A 20,792-nucleotide genomic window follows, 5' to 3' on the forward strand; every position below is an offset into this window, starting at 1 on the left:
GGACAGCAAGTAAAACATAATCAAAGCTGAAAAGATGATTGTAACAATACATTTACATCAGAATTCACCTAAATGTGAGATTCTGGAGGTCACAGGAACATCTGAATGTGTGTGTGTGTGTGTGTGTGTGTGTGTGTGTGTGTGTGTGTGTGTGTGTGTGTGTGTGCGTGCGTGCGTGCGTGCTACGATTAGCTTGTTGCTCTCTGGTTTGATATCATCATAATTTGACATTCCATGGATTAAACAATCAAAACAATTATCAAGAGCTTAGTATTAGATTGCAAGTATTGCATTGCATCCCAACTCTTTTATGTCAGTCTTAAAACTATCATACCTCCACAGACATTTCAATGAAATCTTATCAAAGTGGTCTATTGTCCTAATGTTTGAGGTTCATGTTTTTTACTCACAGCCTCCACAACACTGTTGGCGCTGCCTCTCTTCGGCAGGAAGTGTGAGCAGCTGTCTGCAGGTAACTGCAGAAGTGACGGAGAGTGGCTGCGATTGGTAGGCCCGTCCTGGCCGTCTGTATACCATGAACTCCTCTTCACTGCTCCGGGGATGCTGCCGATGCTGCCGGGACTACGCCAGTCCACCTGAGTACACACACACACACACACACACACACACACACACACACACACACACACACACACACACACACACACACACACACACACACACACACACACACACAAAGGCATTTTTAAACTTCAAGTTTTGTTACAAGACACTGATCGAGATGCTTGTTTAATGAAGTGCTGGTATCAGATTTGTTGATTGATATCCATCAGAGGCTTGATAAGGACATCAACAGTAAAAATAATCATAAACTAATTGTATTTCTGGTGTTTCTTCTGTCTTTCTTAGTGCTAACGCTAGATGGTCTGTGGTTTATCTTAACATGCGGCCTTTTATCACACAGTGAACCAGACCTGTATGAGTGGTGTGTAGCACGGCGAGCAGTCATGGCTGATGGGTGAGGCAGGAGGCGTGACCCAGGAGCAAAGCGACCGCGTAGGGGACAAGCGGTGAACTCTGCTCGCATCGAGACCGGCCACCGCCATTACCTGAGGTTCAATCAATTAAGGCCGACATTTTGGGGTAGGGAGAATAGACAAAACAAGTTGTATTTCTAGCTTTGTAACAACTGCATTTTGTGACAATACAATATTTACAAGTGTGTGTGTGTGTGTGTGTGTGTGTGTGTGTGTGTGTGTGTGTGTGTGTGTGTGTACCTGTTGCTGCACCAGGTGCAGTGGAAGAGCTGTACAGGATGGAGAGGGAGGAGCGCCTTCCTGACTACTTTTTCTGCGAAGACACTCAAAACTGAATGTCGGCCTGTTGGAGGCTGTGAGAACAAACAAGAATCAAAAATTATAACTCTCTGGACTCCAACTGTGGTTACTTACAGTATTAAAGTATTCAAGAATACATTTAGATGAAACACAAGATAAGCTAATTTTACGCACAATTATAATAAATTCATATAATACGATACTAGATACTAATCTAATTCATCTTTTACTTACATTAGCACTTATTTATTACAATTAAGTTACCGAATCGGAATGCCAGTAACACAACTTGGTTAGTTCAATAGTGAATGAATCAGCCCACTTTATCGATATGTGCAACACAATTATGAAGGAGCTCCAACAAACTTTCATCTGAATAACACGTAAAGTTGTTATACATTCAATCTGAAGTGTCGAGGAATCTAATTTATTCTAAATAACTCAACAAAAATCCTAAAAATAAGAAAATAAACTGTACAGTTGTTGTGCTGTGGTGTATCACCTCGAGGAGAGGGTAAAATCCATTTCCTGGGTGACCGCCTGCCATCTTGGTAGATGGGCAGTTGGTCATCGTCATAGTAACCATCGGATTGGTGGTCGCCCTTGGAAACCTCAAGGTCAAAGTCTCCCTCTGCATCATGGTGTTCCGTGTTGGGCAACCTGTGAAACGAAAAGATAAAAAAAAACATCACATCTTTATCTTAGAGGCCCAAAGAATTATTTCAGTGTTGCAAAAAAAATAAGTAAATATGTAACACTTATATAATGAATAAAGATATTTGGAGGGGGAAAAAGTTGGAAACAGGCGAGTTTATTGTTATTATGTTGTTACTGGTGAGCATGTTGTGCTCATTTTGGATAAATTATCTGCCATTCAAAAAGAGAATACTTTAATACTATCAAGTCATATTAAAGGTGCTGTAGGTAGGATTGCGAAGGTCCAGGACTTAGCCAAAAAATTTGAACATCGACAACTTCTCAGTCCCTCCCCTCTTTCTGCTAAAGCCCCAAACTGTCTCTTAAGCCCCTCCCCCACAAGGGAGAATGAATGCGTGTGCATGAGCAGTGATTGACACGCAGTTAGACACCCACCCCCCCAGCCATGATTGGTGTATCTGAACAGGGAGCTGTGGATTTTTGCAAATCACACTACAGGCTGTAGGTGGTGCCAGAGGAGCCGGATTTCTGTTTTAAATGACCTGCTTCATGTAGTTCTACTCGAACATAGGGTCAGTTTCAGCAAATATGACAGAAAGTTAGTTTTATAAGTCTTACCTACTGTACCTTTAACAAGATACAAACATGGCAGCAGTCCACATGTGGTGCATGTGGCCACTGCTGCATTAAATTGTTAAAGTTAAAGTGTTGGATGTTTTGTTGTCAGTGTTTCCTCACATCCTTGGACTGACAGCTGCCGTCACAGTACCTGTCCTTTGGGAGCATGATGTCGTCTTCGTGAAACTCCTCCCCGCTGAAGTACTCTCCCGAGCCTCGCTCATCATCGCTGTCCCCGCCCCCTGGCTCCTCTCGACGAATGGTGGGGTAGAGCCCACCGCCACTTTCTGACCTGGTATCGGAACATTAAAGACAATGAGCACAAATATTAATCAGTGCAAGTTTGACAATTATACTACATGTCCCTATTATTTTGTCTGCTGTTTGTTGGCATTTTTATGCACACACAGTAATACTGTGAAACACAAATTTTACTGAAACATGAGACCCTAAAGCTGCATTTCATTCACTATCACAGGCTTTGAAACGCACACATTTCTGAAGCTTTCGCAGCATGTTTTTGTGACACACCCGCCATAAACAGTTTATTGTGAAATGAAGCTAACATCATGCACATACCTAATGTAGGCCTCATAGTAGCGTGTCCTGCTCCGAGGAGAGGAAATGGGCAGTCAGACAGACAGGATTATTTGCAACAGGAGAGCAGGAAAGAAACAGGAAGAGAGGTTGCATGCAATGACAAAATACAAGAGGACACAAATTAAGGTGCTTTCAAAAATAGATTTTTGTCCAGGCTGAATATTACCTGAATGGTTTCACTACTTAACTAGCTTTCTGTCCCAAAGCATACAGGGGGAAACTGTAGTGACATTACATGTAACATCCCAAAGCTTTTTTTGTTTGTTTTTCGTTTTTTTCTGTTTATTATGTTAAGTATATTTGTAGAGCCCAAATCTCTGAGAACATAAGGGAAAGCACTCCCTCAGCAGGAGGGGGGTATTAGGTGATATTGTTAACAACAACAAAAGCTATTTGTTGTCATGTTAATTACTACCAGGAAATGTCTAAATTTAAACATTACTCGCTGCAACCTGTAGAACAGGAAACGATTACGCATTAAGATGTTCTTGTGCAAATAGCTGTGTGGGCAGATATTTGCACTGTGGGGGGATGAACAAAGTTTTACATGGAACAATGACATCCCTGCTGAACAGGAGGCTCGGGGATAGTTTTAGGATGGGCTTCTATGGAACATGCCTTTTTTTTTTCCAATTGTTCTTCATCTGTTGGGAGTTTCAAAGGATAGTTGGCAGTGCAGCCGGGCTGGCTTCACTCAATATCACAATATCGCTGAGAATATTTTAAGATATTCATATTCATGTCAGAGATCTGAGACGATGAATTAATAATATATAATTATCACCCAGCCCCACAGTAGAGTCTATCAGCTTTGCTCCTCTCAAACTGCTGAAAACTTATCAAAAATACTTTGTTTCTTTACTCAATTAAATTTCTATGTCAGGTCTTGAATCATGTAAAAATGTGAGCATCAAAAAATAGATTATACATCTGTAACTACAAAATGAGATGCTCCTGAGGCTGCTTTGGTTTACGCAAAACAAGATTCTCCTATATGCCTCACTCCCCGTATCATTTGCCAAACACACCCCCTCAATTCGGCAGTCTATTTAAGCTGCACAATTTCCCCATCTCGTCCTTGTCAATGCTACTGCTGCCCTGCACCGGTACCGCTGCCTGCTGTTAGCCCCACCACCACCCCAGCATCCACCTGCAGGCTCCGGCCAGGGGGAAGCTACTTTATCATCACTCCCCAATATCTCATGTAAACCCAAACTGCGGGGAGTGATGAGGTCGAAGTCTGGCCGCCAAATGCAACGTTCTGCTGTTATAATAAACATTTCAATTGTGAGTTGTCTGACTGAACTGCACATGTATTGTATGAATCCATTCTTCACTGACCTTGTGGAGTGTGACTTCCAAAGTTTGCTCTTGCTGTCAGTGGACACTGATGATCCATTTTTGGTGGAGGACGGATGGGCTTGCCTTAACAAACACTTCTGCTGCCTCCCATTGGTCATGGAGAGAAGTGAGGGCACGTTGGCATTGTTGAGGTTGGCATTGGAGGGTATTGGCGATTGAAGGCAAGTGGAAATACAGTGAGGATAATTATACGGATGAGGGGAGTGATAATGATGGTTATACAGGACGGGTGAAGAGTTCATCTCTGTCTCCCCTCCTCTGTCCACGTTGCTGGCTCTCCTGCCTGTTTGGGTGGGTTCAGGTGAGGCACTACAGAAGGGCAGGATCTGTAGCGGCCGTTGGGTGACAGTGGTTGGGTGGCAGTAGCCTTGCTGTTCAACACTGACCTGGTTGACATGGTTCCCAAAAAGGCTGCCGTTACGCTGCAAAGAGAAACCAGAAACCAATGAGGCCTTAATTGAGACAAATAAACACAGTAAGCTACAACTCACAAAGATAAACAATGTTTAAATCAGCCCAGCCCGGCTCTACACATCTTCCTTCTGTTTTTCATACTGAAGATCAGTAGCCTAGAAATCTAGACACACCCTATTGGCAGCAAATGTAATTTGCAGCCACATCTTGATATGGGTCTGGCTTGTCAGGCTAGAACATCAGAGCCTGTTGTTAATAATAGCATTTATACAGTTACCCCTGAAAAAAGTGTACAATATATTGCATCTCATATCTGAATGGGAACCAGGTTCGTCTCTGCATTGTATGTATGTGTAAGATGCACAGTACTGCATGAAACTTCATAATGAATTTCACTCTTTTCAGTTCATGTCAGTGCATGTAACTTAAACAAAAATTTAAAAATAAATAAACACACAAACAAATCTTCAAGGATGTTTACCCTGTAGATTTCCTCTTCTTCCTCTCCATCAACATTTACCAGTCCTGCCTCTTGCAGATCACAAGATATGGCTCGCCAGATCTCTGGTCCAATGTCATGCAGCGTGCGCAGGCCGGCCTGCAAAGAGAGCAGCTATAACACCAGACCTGCCAGCCATCACAGGCTTTTTATGTACATTTGTATCTCTATCTGGTTGAGAAAAACGATGGGTATATTAATGTTGGCAAACATTCCAGTTTTTTCAGGTGCGAGCATGTCACTTTTAGTGTATGAATATTTCATAAATGCATGGTTTTAAAGGTGGTCAGAGCAAATCTCGCATCTTCTGGAGGTTTTCAGCTCTGTGGAGCATTAAAGTAAAACAAGCAGAGTTACTTTTAAAGAGTCACTTGGCCCAAATTAAACACATCTTCTCACCCCTGTGGTTTCCAGCATACAGATAGTTTTCGTTTTACTTGTCCAGGTTACTCTGGATAAAAGCTTTCCTAGAAACTATTTCTTGGTACAGTTCCAATGAAAACGTGACACTGCACTGTGGAGTATCCAGAATAACTGGGAGATTGTTTTTTCTAATGTTATCTTTCAATGCTGTGAGCACCACAACCCTCAGAGACCGATATTTGAAAAGATAGATGAATTCATCAAAACTGTATGCGCGGCATGATATCACTGTTGGTGATGAGTGACAATGACCCACTGGAAGTCGATATTGGAAGGGACCTCAGTTTGGTGTGATGTCTTTGTTATAACAACAAAACCATTAAGCTGAGGATACCTGAGGGGCTTTTTGAGGAGACCTAAAAAAACACTAAAAGAAAATACAACACAGACAAAACAGTATTCCAATCAGCATCTTCTAAAAGCGTAAGCAACTTTTTCAAAACCTTGCCTGTATATGAATCCTCTGGTAGTCACTGTGTTTACTGGTGATTATACTGGTGTATGGTTATCAAAATCTAGATGCGAGTCTAATATTAAACTAATATTTCTAAGTAGATTTTTGGTTGATGTGAGAATCAAAGTTGGCTTTTATGTAGATGAAGGATGTTTAGTAACATTCAATCACTGATTTGTTCAATGCACTGGTAGAATAGTTATGTGGGATTGTACTCCCATGAACACAAGCATGATACATTGTACTTCACTCACCTGTAGAGCCATGGTTGTGTTCAGCCTCTCCCATGAGTGCCTTCCTACAAGACCTTGCTCTTTGCGCCTCTTGAACTTCCTGAAGTAGTCCTGTATCAGGAAGGTGGCATAGAACTTCCCCACTGTTACCTCGTCATCTGAGTGAACAGACCAGACAGCCTCCCAGATCAACACCAAAATACGGAAATATCTCAACACGGAAATTCTTTTTGCATCCAACCAACATTTGAAACATAAAATCCCTCAATAGAGATCTTACCCACCACCACTATCTCTCATCTAAGAGAACAGATCTAGGCAGGAAAGTCAAATAAACTAAAAGTATCAAAACTGAAGACCATCAACAGTAAAACATCACAATGGTAAAAACCATCAAAACAAGACAATATCTTGTCAATAAAAACAAAATACTTCTGTAACAATCAAAATGAAAAAAATACCAAGACATGTAAATGAAATGCCATAAACCCCTGCTGCATGAGCATAATCAGAACTGTCTAGTCTGGAAAACACTATTTCAAAAGGACCACAACGGACCAACACACAGACCACGGCGTCATAAAGTCATTTTTCGAGAGCACATCCGGGAACCATCACCTTATCGTGGTGGAGAGGTTTGTGTGTCCCTATGAACCTGAGGGCTGTGTTGTCTGGAGCTTTGTGCTCCTGGTAGGGTCTCCCAAGGCAAAGTGGTCTCAGGTGAGGGGCCAGACAAAGAATGGTTCAAAAATCCTATGAAAAATCGAGGAAGGGATGAAGTGACCCTGCCCGGAGGAAGCCCGGGGCCCCCGTCTGGAGCCAGGCCCAGATGGAGGGCTCGTCAGCGAGCGTCTGGTGGCCGGGTTTGCCACGGAGCCCGGTCGGGCACAGCCCGAAAAAGCTACGTGGCGGACATCCCTCCATCCCATGGGCCCACCACCTGTGGGAGGAACCACTGGGGTGGGGTGCGCTGCCACATGGGTGGCAGTGAAGGTCAGGGGCCTCGACGGACCAGACCCGGGCAGCAGAGGCTGGCTCTGGGGACGTGGAATGTCACCTCTCTGTGGGGGAAGGAGCCGGAACTTGTGCGGGAGGTGGAGCGCTACCGGTTAGATCTGGTGGGGCTTACCTCTACACACAGTCTTGGTTCTGGAACCATACTCCTGGATAGGGGTTGGACTCTTTTCTTCTCCGGAGTTGCCCAGGGTGTGAGGCGCCGGGCAGGTGTGGGGATACTCACAAGCCCCCGGCTGAGCGCCGCTACGTTGGAGTTTAACCCGGTGGACGAGAGGGTCGCCTCCCTACGCCTGCGGGTTGTGGGGGGGAAAACTCTGACTGTTGTTTGTGCATATGCACCAAACAAGAGTTCAGAGTATTCGGCCTTCTTGGAGACCTTGAGTGGAGTCCTGCATGGGGCTCCAGTCGGGGGACTCCATAGTTCTGCTGGGGGACTTCAACGTGGGTAATGATGGAGACACATGGAGAGGCGTGATTGGGAGGAACGGCCTCCCTGATCTAAACCAGAGTGGTTGTTTGTTGTTGGACTTCTGTGCTAGTCATGGATTGTCTATAACGAACACCATGTTCGAACATAGGGATGCTCATAAGTGTACTTGGTACCAGAGCACCCTAGGCCAAAGGTCAATGATCGATTTTATAATCGTTTCATCTGATCTGAGGCCATATGTTTTGGACACTCGGGTGAAGAGAGGGGCGGAGCTGTCAACCGATCACCATCTGGTGGTGAGTTGGGTCAGGGGGTGGGGGAAGACTCTGGACAGACCTGGTAAGCCCAAACGGGTAGTGCGGGTAAATTGGGAACGTCTGGAGGAGGCCCCTGTCCGACAGACTTTCAACTCACACCTCCGGCGGAGCTTTTCGTGCATCCCTGTGGAGGCTGGGGGCATTGAACCCGAGTGGACAATGTTCAAAGTTTCCATTGCTGAAGCTGCGGTGAGGAGCTGTGGTCTTAGGGTCTTAGGTGCCTCAAGGGGCGGTAACCCACGAACACCGTGGTGGACACCGGTGGTCAGGGAAGCCGTCCGACTGAAGAAGGAGTCTTTCCGGGATATGTTATCCCAGACGACTCCGGAGGCAGTTGCAAGGTACCGAAGGGCTCGAAGGGCTGCAGCCTCTGCCGTGAAAGAGGCAAAGCAGCGTGTGTGGGAGAAGTTCGGAGAAGACATGGAGAAGGACTTTCGGTCGGCACCAAGGTACTTCTGGAAAACCGTTCGCCACCTCAGGAGGGGGAGCGGGTGAACCATCCAAGCTGTGTACAGCAAGGATGGGACGCTGTTGACCTCAACTGAGGAGGTAATAGGGCGGTGGAAGGAGCACTTTGAGGAACTCCTAAATCCGACTAATACGCCCTCTATGGTAGAGGCAGAGCTGGAGGATGAGGGGGGGATTGGCATCAATTTCCCTGGTGGAGGTTGCTGAGGTAGTTAAACAACTCCACAGTGGCAAAGCCCCAGGAATTGATGAGATCCGTCCAGAAATGCTTAAAGCTCTGGGTGTGGAGGGGTTGTCTTGGTTGACACGCCTCTTCAACATTGCGTGGAAGTCTGGGACGGTGCCTAAGGAGTGGCAGACTGGGGTGGTGGTTCCCCTTTTTAAAAAGGGGGACCAGAGGGTGTGTGCCAATTACAGGGGTATCACACTTCTCAGCCTCCCCGGTAAAGTCTACTCCAAGGTGCTGGAAAGGAGGGTTCGGTCGATAGTCGAATCTCAGGTTGAAGAGGAACAATGCGGATTCCGTCCTGGTCGTGGAACAACGGACCAGATCTTTACTCTCACAAGGATCCTGGAGGGAGTCTGGGAGTATGCCCAACCAGTCTACATATGTTTTGTGGATCTGGAGAAGGCGTATGACCGGGTGCCCCGGGAGATACTGTGGGAGGTGCTGCGGGAGTACGGGGTGAGGGGGTCCCTTCTCAGGGCCATCCAATCTCTGTACGACCCAAAGCGAGAGCTGTGTCCGGGTTCTCGGCAGTAAGTCGGACTCGTTTCAGGTGAGAGTTGGCCTCCGCCAGGGCTGCGCTTTGTCACCAATCCTGTTTGTAGTATTTATGGACAGGATATCGAGGCGTAGTCGGGGTGGAGAGGGGTTGCAGTTCGGTGGGCTGGGGATCTCATCGCTGCTTTTTGCAGATGATGTGGTCCTGATGGCATCATCGGCCTGTGACCTTCAGCACTCACTGGATCGGTTCGCAGCCGAGTGTGAAGCGGCTGGGATGAGGATCAGCACCTCTAAATCGGAGGCCATGGTTCTCAGCAGGAAACCGATGGAGTGCCTTCTCCAGGTAGGGAATGAGTCCTTACCCCAAGTGAAGGAGTTCAAGTACCTTGGGGTCTTGTTCGCGAGTGAGGGGACAATGGAGCGGGAGATTGGTCGGAGAATCGGCACAGCAGGTGCGGTATTACATTCAATTTATCGCACCGTTGTGACGAAAAGAGAGCTGAGCCAGAAGGCAAAGCTCTCAATCTACCGGTCAGTTTTTGTTCCTACCCTCACCTATGGTCATGAAGGCTGGGTCATGACCGAAAGAACAAGATCCAGGGTACAAGCGGCCGAAATGGGTTTCCTCAGGAGGGTAGCTGGTGTCTCCCTTAGAGATAGGGTGAGAAGCTCAGTTATCCGTGAGGAGCTCGGAGTAGAGCCGCTGCTCCTTTGCGTCGAAAGGAGCCAGTTGAGGTGGTTCGTGCATCTGGTAAGGATGCCCCCTGGGCGCCTCCCTAGGGAGGTGTTCCAGGCACGTCCAGCTGGGAGGAGGCCTAGGGGGAGACCCAGGACTAGGTGGAGGGATTATATCTCTAACCTGGCCTGGGAACGCCTCGGGATCCCCCAGTCGGAGCTGGTTAATGTGGCCCGGGAAAGGGAAGTTTGGGGTCCCCTGCTGGAGCTGCTACCCCCGCGACCCGACCCCGGATAAGCAGATGAAGATGGATGGATGGATGGACATAAAAAAAACCGGTGTTTTTTAATGATTTATCTGGGGGAAAAAATATAGTTGTAGTAACCCATTATGGTTTATTTTAAGGGTTGTGCATAAGACTGACATGACACTGGCATAACCATAACATGACACATCTCATGATCTGACTGTTTTGACACTTTTAATGCAATGTCGACATTGTTTGATACATCTGTGTAATACAACTTGACATACTGTAAACCTAGATAACAGTTGTAACTATGTCGTGGCAGGCCTAATTATCAAAATTACAGAAACTATTTAGCTTAAGTATTAACATTACATTAAACTGTCATACGTGGTTGGTTATGTAATTGCCAGTAATGACACCATTATAATTGTCATGAATATTTTCCATGACCTCAAGTAAAGTTAAACAATTTTGAATTGTCATAAAGACGTCATAAAGTTTGATTACCCTGTCAAAGGCTTTTATAATGATGTCATGAAGAATTCCCTTGATCTCAAATAAAGTGGAACCATTTGGACTTTCATTAAGATGTCATTAAATGTTATAAGGAAAGTACAATACAGTACTGAGGTGATTTATTGAGTTTTGGACAGATTAACGTTGCTAAAGTAACCTCTAAATGCTGCTAATTGTAGTTGACATATTTATGGCAGGTTAATAAGTAGGCTAGGTTAACGTTAAGTTGTTATAATACAGACATTAACAGGTTATGTTTTCTTGCCTAATGTTAAGTTGTCATAATACAGACATTAACAGGTTATGTTTTCTTGCCTAATGTTAAGTTGTCATAACAAAGACATTGTTGTCTTATTAATGTCAAGTTGTCACAACAAAGATATTGACGGGTTATGTTGTCTCGGTTAATCACAAGTTGTCATGACACAAACATCTCAAACAATGTCAACATTGCATTTAAAGTGTCATATTTTACAGAATGAATCACTTCATGAATCATAAAAAATCATCAAGACTCCTTCATGTTTATGACAGGTGTCATGTTGTGGTTATTGCAGTGTAATGCCAGTCTTATGATAAAGTAAGACTTCAAATAAAGTGTTACCAACATAACATTAATGCCACTGTTTGAATATCAGAGCTGAATGTGTGTGAAGTGGAAGATGGGGCTTTTATAAAACTCTGCAAATGACATTTATACACACACGCACACTACAATGTGCAGCAGGTTTTAACCCGACAACAGATAACATCTATGCCTGCAGCTCCCATCTTGCATCTGAATACATGTGCATGGTTATGAAACACCCTGTTGCACACAAAAAGAGTCAAACACACATACATACACAGTTGCTCATGTACTATATAAACCCTCTGATCACCACCATCAGAGACAGACGCGCCGAGGTGTTTTACATCTTTATATATCTTTGAAAAACCGCGAGATCTGTAGCGAGAAGCACATGCAAGAAGGCAGGAAAGAGAAGCAGCAGGTGGCAGATCTACAGCTCCCCTTTGGAGGGAAAACACACAAAGTACACACTAAGCCAGAGAGGATGTAGTGACTACACACACTATCTGCCATGCAGGTAAACTACTCAAGCGTAGGTCTGATTCACTCAGATAAGGTTGCTGAAGCAGAACGGGGAGAGATTAAACAAGAAAACAAGCAGCGGAAGCCCGGCGCGTAGGAAATGTGGGCGTTTCCCATCTTCACCTTTCCTCGAGCCCATTTTAGCTTGAGGGTAAATCAAGTAAAGGTGACAAATGTAAGTAGGATGGATGCTTTAAGATGGAAGCACCATTCCATCCTGATCTGATGATTCAGCTTAAAGCAACTGACACATTTCTCTACATCACCCGACACAGCCAGAGAGAAACTGTTAAAGGCTCTGTTCAGAAAGAAAACCTGTGACCAAAAGCATATTCAAGGTCTTAAAAATTATGTTTTTGTCTACTATCTTCACTAAACTACATAAAATGCAAAGACCAAGTAATATCTTAGAGTCACTGAATTCAGACTGTCAGATGTGCGTGAATGTGTGGGCCGATAATTTATCAAATAAATCATATCTTCATAACACACTTTAGTTTGGATTTTCATGATTTATGTTTTTCAAGCAAGTAATCTGCATCATTTTGACATATTTTCACTTAAAACAAAATAACCGAGACACAAGTGATTTTCAACTGTGTTTAACTGGCTCACTTGATAAGCTGGTAAGATTGTATTTTTCTTCACAATGCATCAACCTGGCATGGGCAGATCGATTTTGTGCCCACAGGTGACAGCAGGTTCTCTTTCTGGGCAGAGCCTGATGATGTTTTTAAGAAATAGGTTATTAGTAGTTTCATGCCACCAGACTAAAACAGAACTGCTCCAGACAGCTCAGGACGGCAGAAAGAGAAGATAAGAAGGCCAGCAAATGACAGAGCACTACTGAAAGCAGAGGAAGCTGTGGAAGAGAGAGGCTTGGCAGAAAAGATTCAACAAAACGAGTAGAGAGGTTAGCCATCTAATGCAAACAAAGACATGCAGTTGAATTAAATTTGACAAGTTGTAAAACACAGCAGAACTGAAGCATTGTAAGCATAGAAGAACACTGGAAAAACTCCATGAACACAACTAGAGGACGCTGTATGTGCCTGCTGGACTCAGGTGTGCCTATCCTTATCCCTCTTTTACTAAGAATTATTTGTGTAAGGTTAAAAGAGAATTCAATTCAACCACCACAAATGAAACCAAATGGCAAAACCACACAGAGCACAACTCTATCATGCTTGGCTAATGTTACAGGAACAGATGTTGCATTGGTTTTGATGACATGAATAAAACCTGGCAATAAAGAAGCTGCAGTACTTTTTTAAAGTGTCACATTAAAAAAAAGATTTAGCAAAACAACTTATGTATGTATTTAGGAGCATAATTGTAAGTAATGCAACTAATAATGTATTTGTAGCACTTCAAACTAATGCTGATCCAAATATCCAAATTTGGTATACTCAACAAAACCAGCTGGAAATTCACTTGCACCTAAAAAACTAATTCTACATTAAAGTTCTTACAACTAACTGGCAGCGGGTTTCCCTTTTAATTGTTGATAAAGATGATTGCAAAATAATTTTAAGTATGTATCCTCAACAAAAAAAGAAAACTTGCTGAAAAAGTGCATATGAAAACCTGAGCATTTCATTTCAAATATCTACGCCTTTTTTATCTGATATATTTTTTTTTTTTACAGTGAGGGAGAGCTAGAGGAGAGAAGAGAAGAATGCAAAACCAGAGAATGCTAGATTAATGAAAAACAAAACTGTAGAACTATGACAAAGTTCAACTGTGACTGGCTGACAAAGATAAAGGAGAATTTCTGTGAACTGAAGTGAAAGTACTCTACTAGTAACCTTGTCTATCTGGTTTGCGGCTTTGGTCAGCAAGTGGGCCTCTCCACATCAGAAAAGTAAAAACAGGATGCTGGTGGATTAACCCTTAACACCTGTTTCTTAAAGTGATATGCCTCCTAAAATCAATCTTGTGTATTGAACATTACCAATATGTAGCCTTGAAAGGTGGCTTTGAAAACTTTGTTATTAGCTTTTTCAGGCCAGGAGTAGATCAAAATGTTTCAGATTTTGTGGGAAGTATCACTTTACTCTCTCACTCTCTCTCTGAAACCAGAATGATTCTGACATCAAAACGTATTTGAAACATATTTGAAAAGTGCGGCGTAATTCCTTGCTGATGCACAGTATATAGTGACATAGTGAGTGTAATTCAAATTTTAGTATTTAAATAGCACTGACTTCCTTTTTTAATTGAAATTAAGGTAATAATATATTTGCATTCAAATGCATGTCCATCCTTCCTCCTTCTATTAATACACTGCCGTTAGGGTGCCATTATTAGAACATACAAATGAGAAGCAGCGTGTATTCAAATCAACCTAGTGAAAGAACAGTACAAAGGAAGAGAAGGATGCAGTGAGGTTACTGTTTGAACTGTGTATGATGGTAAAAAGCAAATGTTGATTCATGTTTATGCAAAGTTGACCATGTGCCCTCGTGTGTTTAATGACCACTGACCGCCTGCAGGGGGCACCACTTGGTCCAGCAGCTTCATGCTGGTCCTCTTCCAGATCTTCTTAATCACAGCTCTAAGCTCCTCATTGGCTTGGTCCAGGTTACCTTGGAAATGGCAGAAAAGGTGGAATGTTTAACTGTAAGGTCACTTTGGTTAAAAGCACAGAGTGATGATCAATATAGTGGTGTATTAAGTGGTTTCTGTTTGTAGTTTTGATTCCGTGTGTATTAAATGTTATGAGCCCTGTTGACCTTGGAGGAGGGACTACTTATTGAACATCTTTGACTCCTTCTTGTGGCAAAATGTTGAACTAGAATATGGGCTTTGAGACCAAAAGGAGTCCAAGACACTGACACAATTGGGAATACGGGACTACTATACTGAAAGTCAAGTAGCATGACATGACATTTATTAAAAACATACTGCATGAGGCTTCCCAGAGTAATTCCATCAGAAGGACACTGTGTTACATTAAAAGCATGATTTTTCACCGATCTATAGATAACAACGTAAATACAAGGCTCATGCTAATCTCAAATGCGACCTAATAGACCTTTTTCACAGCAGACATTTTGACTTGTCATAGTAGGAAAAGCACAGCTGAAATTGATGACCTTAACGATGGCTCAATTCCATCAAGTTTCCCAGTAAGCTATTTCAGTGAGTCAGCATGTACAATACCAGGGCCTCTCCTAAGTGGAATGCAGCCATCATTAATGGTTTTGAATACACCTGTGCTTTTCCTACTATGACATGTCAACATGTCTGCTGTGAAAAGGGTCTGTAACATCTGGCCCACAGTCAAAGGTAATTGCTGGTATAAGGATTGTTTGCCAAGGTGCTAAAGCATCTCTGTTCATGACATTGTGGATCATAAATAACAAACACAAGGACTGCTGTAGTGGTTTCTCTGGGCTGTCCTCTCAAGTAGCTTTTATGCCTGGAAGCTCAACACTCTGGCCCAGTAACTCCCTTGTGCTCCCTCTTCCTACCTCATGGTCAGATGACTTAAAATTAATTAACTATTTCATACTGTAAGTGCCTCTTTTTTACTGTATAGAATGGTAATGCACAGCTCAAAAAAAGCTCAACCAAATATGAATAATCCATAAGAATAGAACTAATAATATTACAGATCTCTCATTGCTTGAAGGTGCAGACTCACCCTCAGTCTTAATCTTGAGAGCAGTGCGGACCAGAGCAAACAAGGTGGCATTAAACATGACTGTCCCATCACTGTTGAGGGGCATGTTCATCGCCACCAGACGCTGCAACAGAAGTTCAGATTAACAAGGAGGCAGCAAATGTGAAATTAGTACTGTGAAAGATATGAATGTATATGTTAATGATTTACAAAAGCGTTCTTGTATTTTTGGCACCCTAAACATTCACCACAGTAGTGTTTACACATTTCTCTATCTGTATAGGTGTGAGCGTGTCATTATGTTGTGGAAACCCACTTTACAGGCCACTCTGTGAGGGCAGAGCTTGCCGAAGCCCAGCGGAGGCTGGATCCTCCTCAGCAGAGTCACCACATCAAGGTGTTTTATCCTGCCCCTGACAACAAGATGCATTAAAATATTAGGCACTATTCCACTGAGCACAGTCTTCACTGCCACTGCAGGTCCTGATAAATCAGCTAGTGCACTTCAGAGGGTATGGCTGTTACAAAACAATCACCATCCCTCTCTCATTGCTGACACAAATATCTTTTAGCAGTAGTACAGTATATACAGTAAACAGTATAATGCAGTATAGAGTATAAGTAACAGGGGAAAAATGGTGATAGTTCTCTCCAAATGCGTCCTGTGTACTCACTTTGCTTCAGGGTCGTATTCAGACCAGATCCTTTTAAACTCATCCAGGTGATGTGGTCCAAGAATGGACCAATCACGGGTCAGATAGTCAAAGTTATCCATGATGACAGCAACAAACAGGTTTATGATCTGAAACCAGGAAATGCATTCATCTTTTGGGTTTTTTTGTGGTATTTCATTGGCATTTCATTCATATAGGAATGTGCATGCTCAAGTATGTGCTAAAACATTACTACTAGTGCACAGAGAAATGTCTGAAGATTACCAGGAAAGCACACAGCATGTAGAAGCTGATGAAGTAGATAATGGCGAAGCCACTTCCGCAGGTTCTCTCTTCTCCAGGGTTGTAGTCTGACTCGGAATCACACAGCTTCCCTGGCAGACAGGCCAGCATGATCTCCTGCCAGGCCTCACCTGTGGCACACCTAATATAGAACAAGAATCAACATTAACACAGGAGCAGAATGAGGGATTTCCCCCCACATGTATTTATGCATTTGTGATGACTTATAATGGCTTGTAACCAACAATGTAAGCTACACAAACACCTGAAAAGCATCAGGACAGCTTGAGGAAAGGTTTGAAAGTTGTTGTTGCGGTTGATTTGTGTTCCATCCACCATGGCTATTTTCCCAAACACCTACAAAAAAAAGAAGACAAAAAAACATCAGCCAGCCAGTTCTCAAATTCTGACAAGAATACAAGACAAATAAACGACTATTTAAACACAATGAAAACAGTCACTGAAGACAACACATATCCCGCAGGGTTTCAAATAGGTTAGACCATATTACCTGCATCCCAATTACGGCATAGATGAAGAACAGCATGGCTATCAGGAGTGCAACATAGGGTAGAGCCTGGGTGGGCAAAAAAGAGAAAAGAGAGAGACGGCTACGTAACACTGGAATCTGCAGTCTCTAATTTGAGTGCGTTGTCAAACCACAGCTACACCACCAGATCCACTGGTTACCTAGATTAAATCTTGTACAACTAGCCTCTGTTGCAAATTGTATGTTCTCTAATTTTGGTATGCTACACAGTCTATGTTTCTTTAGACCTTGTATATTAGAACTGCCTTAAAAAAACAACCCTGTCATTTTTTATTTTTTATTACATCTCACAAAATGCTACCCATGAATTGTGGTGGACTGCCTACCCAGCAACACGTTTCAGAAGGTTAGACCTCTCGCCTAAAATCTAACTTGTGATAACAAGTGTAATCTCTCATATCTCATTGGTTTATACTGGTATTAATATTGCAGATTCAAAAGGGGGGTTTGAATGGCTGCATTGGGTTACAGTCTCACCTGGAAGGACTTGATGAAGGTCCACAGCAGAGTCCTGATGCCCTCCCCTCTGCTCAGAAGTTTGACCAATCGCATCACTCTGAACAGACGGAAGAAGGTGATGGAGATGCGAGCACTGTCCTCCGTGTTCTAAAGTGGAGGACATGGAGAGTGATTAGGGGATAAAAAACCGAAGGTGTAACATCCAAACACACACAGTGATCAAATCTCTGTACCCACTCATTCATTCATGCAGTCATACATGCAATCTTTCTATCATGTATGAGTCATATTAGAACAACCAACATTAAAGTAGAAGACAATCTCTATGAGGAAATCTTCCTATTTGTGATCTTTCTGCATCTTTGCAATTACAACAATCAATGAGCATGCAGAGTAACTGTGTGTGTGTGTGTCTAACTGTGACTATTCCATGAACAACAGACCTGGAGGACTTACAGTACAGTACATACAGTACATTTAACTCTGGATGAGTGATTCAAAACAGGCAACAGACAGAGAATGTGCAGTCCAAAGACAAACAAACCAAAAGGCAAACTGTCATTGAGTTTTTACAACTGATACAAACATCAAGGTGGATCTTTTACTGTTTTGTTACAGTCAATCACACAAGACCTTTGACAAGAAATGCAAACTCAAAACACTGACTATACAATGTTGGTAATCTAGTTGCAAACACTTGGGCAAGCTATGTTGAAATGAAGAAATCAGACAAAAGACCACAGTGTTATCTGTTTTTCTGCGTCATTCCATGCACCCAGACAGGATGAGGTGTCAACAGAAAAAATGTCAGTTGAACTATGAAACTGGAGCCAAAATGCAACAAACCAGGTGGATTCAAAACAAAACAAACATTAAGAGTTCAATCACAAACCATCACACAATTGAGACCATAAAACATCTCAATGTTTTTATCAGAAATTGAGCAACAGAATGTGACAACAAAAACATCTTGATGCTGGGTTATTCATTTTCTTACCCCTGGCTCCACTATCACCTTGACGACAGGAATGGCTGCCGACTTGAAACCAAAAGCCTAAGGTTAATCCGAGTTACACAAACCAGCTGTACAGCTATATGCTTTATATGGCATCATTACCTTTGATTTATTCAACATGTAAATGCATTAAAAACGCTCAGAAGCACCTTCACTTAAAAACAACACAGCATTACAATGTATACCACAAACAAGAACATTGTCATCATAAAGCCTGTCATGCAAAAGCTTTACCACATATTCTTAGCAGTAACAGCAGACATGAGATGCAAGCATTCAGTGCAGAAGGAAACTGTCTTCTTAATCAAAATACCATACAGTTTAGCTGTTGACATTGACGATAAGGAGAAAGCACTGATAAACCTTCTGGAAGGGAAATGCTGATATTGTTGGTTTTGCTTCATCATTACTAGTGTCTACATACTATTTTCCCAAATACATTTTATCTTTCACCTAATAATTTTGCAATTCATGCTGGATGTAATTCAAAAAAACTGAAGTGTTTTTCAGTGTTTTAAAATGATATAATCTTTCAATGTCAAGCCTGATTGAAATTAACTGTTGCCCTAGCTAACACTAAATACAAAATATATTTATAAAACAAAAAAAGTTTTTTTCTTTCTGTTAGTGACACACAAATCTCTTCCCTTTAAGAGTTACTGTAGCTTTCTTTTCCTTTCTTTTCAAAACACCAGAACGTGCTGTTTTTAACCAACAGCTATTCTTGTCATTCCCCGCATCTGACACTCAGGTGGAGGCAGACATTGCTCCTTGACTGGCTGACATCGCAGAGTGAATGTCAAGGCACCACCTATAGCTCAACCTGGACAAGACTGAGCTTGTTTGGAGAAAAGGGTCCGCTCAGCGAGAACACCGTGGTGGAACCAACTTGGACAGCGAAGAACCTGGGAATGACCCTGAATGACAAACTGTCATTCTCAGCAAACATCACAGAATTAGGCAGGAAGCGTAACCCTCTGCCGTCCCATCACCCAGTGGTCACTTATCTCAGTTTAAGGCTCTTCCCTGTTTTGGGAAACACAGTGGTAGAATGAGCTTCCCACTTGAGTCAGCACAGTTTAGTCACTGCCTATCTTCTTCTTCTTTTTTTTTAGGCCTTTATTTTTATAGGACAGCTGAAGACATGAATGGGGAAAGGGCCGCAGGTGAGCTACCCAGGCACCCTCACTACTTATCTTCTGCCACAGACTACATCTCAACAACCCTTGCTTGCACTTACTTATGTCTTGTTTTTAAAAAAAAAATACAAAAAACATCTTTAAATGCTTAAATTTAATTTAAAATTTCTGAGTTGCAGAACCGTACAGCACGTATTCAGCAAGATGCAAACATGCTGTTAGGGTATATTTACCTTTTGCTCTAACTCATACTAATAATATGGTAATATCCAGGTTTTTTTCTGCAATGTTTATTTTGTACATTATGTCATATGCTAGAGTTTAATCAATGGTGGTGTACAGTGTGTTCTTTACCTCAAACATTCATTTAAAGCAAGAGACGGACAGGACAAACAAACATTCATAAGGACAAGCCTGCAGCATGCATGGAGTCAGTGTTAACCACAGCTGCAAACCAGAATACAGAGTGGCCTTGAGGCAGCAGTAGAGCGGATTCAAAGGCGTTACCAGCAAAAAGAGTTAGGCACAAAATGATTACATTCAAGATTTTTAAATAATAACTGAGCTGCATTCAAAAAATCTGTTCCCAATTACATTTTAGACAGGTTTTTTTTACTCATTATTTTATCAATTTAAATTTTGAGGAATCAATTAAAACTGGGACACAATTAGCAATGAATGTTTAAAAAAATATATTTCATAAATATAATCAACTACAATCAACAAAACAATATATAAAAGATAAAAATACTATGCATCTATTGTATGTTCACAACCTGTAGTTTATAATTATTTAATGTGGATAGGGTTAGCGTCATGGTTCTCATAATTAACAAATAAAGCTGTTAAACTCAAATTACATTAGTTAAGCAACATCATCACAATTTTACCATGTAATGAAACTGTGGTTTTATGACAGATGCTGGAGTTGTGAAGAACAGCAATTTTTGCATATAAGATGAACTTTGTGATCTTGAATGCAACTCTGTTGCT

At 42.4% G+C, this 20,792-nt stretch overlaps 1 protein-coding gene across 1 annotated transcript in view; it reads right to left on the bottom strand.

Annotated features, from left to right (window-relative positions):
- Positions 1 to 20,792, bottom strand: part of cacna1db (calcium channel, voltage-dependent, L type, alpha 1D subunit, b) — an 84,741-nt gene that overhangs the window by 5,280 nt on the left and 58,669 nt on the right. Inside the window, exons 29-45 of the mRNA XM_078254582.1 lie at positions 17,664 to 17,792; positions 17,148 to 17,213; positions 16,902 to 16,993; positions 16,619 to 16,778; positions 16,355 to 16,482; positions 15,997 to 16,093; positions 15,702 to 15,804; positions 14,539 to 14,640; positions 6,580 to 6,716; positions 5,431 to 5,547; positions 4,515 to 4,957; positions 3,153 to 3,179; positions 2,725 to 2,865; positions 1,801 to 1,958; positions 1,239 to 1,351; positions 936 to 1,070; positions 411 to 596 (exon numbers count right to left, since the gene is read on the bottom strand). Coding sequence (XP_078110708.1) covers positions 411 to 596; positions 936 to 1,070; positions 1,239 to 1,351; positions 1,801 to 1,958; positions 2,725 to 2,865; positions 3,153 to 3,179; positions 4,515 to 4,957; positions 5,431 to 5,547; positions 6,580 to 6,716; positions 14,539 to 14,640; positions 15,702 to 15,804; positions 15,997 to 16,093; positions 16,355 to 16,482; positions 16,619 to 16,778; positions 16,902 to 16,993; positions 17,148 to 17,213; positions 17,664 to 17,792 — 2,334 coding nt within the window. The remainder of the gene's footprint in view (positions 1 to 410; positions 597 to 935; positions 1,071 to 1,238; positions 1,352 to 1,800; positions 1,959 to 2,724; positions 2,866 to 3,152; positions 3,180 to 4,514; positions 4,958 to 5,430; positions 5,548 to 6,579; positions 6,717 to 14,538; positions 14,641 to 15,701; positions 15,805 to 15,996; positions 16,094 to 16,354; positions 16,483 to 16,618; positions 16,779 to 16,901; positions 16,994 to 17,147; positions 17,214 to 17,663; positions 17,793 to 20,792) is intronic.

Source organism: Sander vitreus, chromosome 7, assembly GCF_031162955.1.
Source record: "Sander vitreus isolate 19-12246 chromosome 7, sanVit1, whole genome shotgun sequence".
In the NCBI taxonomy this organism is placed as follows: Eukaryota; Metazoa; Chordata; class Actinopteri; order Perciformes; family Percidae; genus Sander; species Sander vitreus.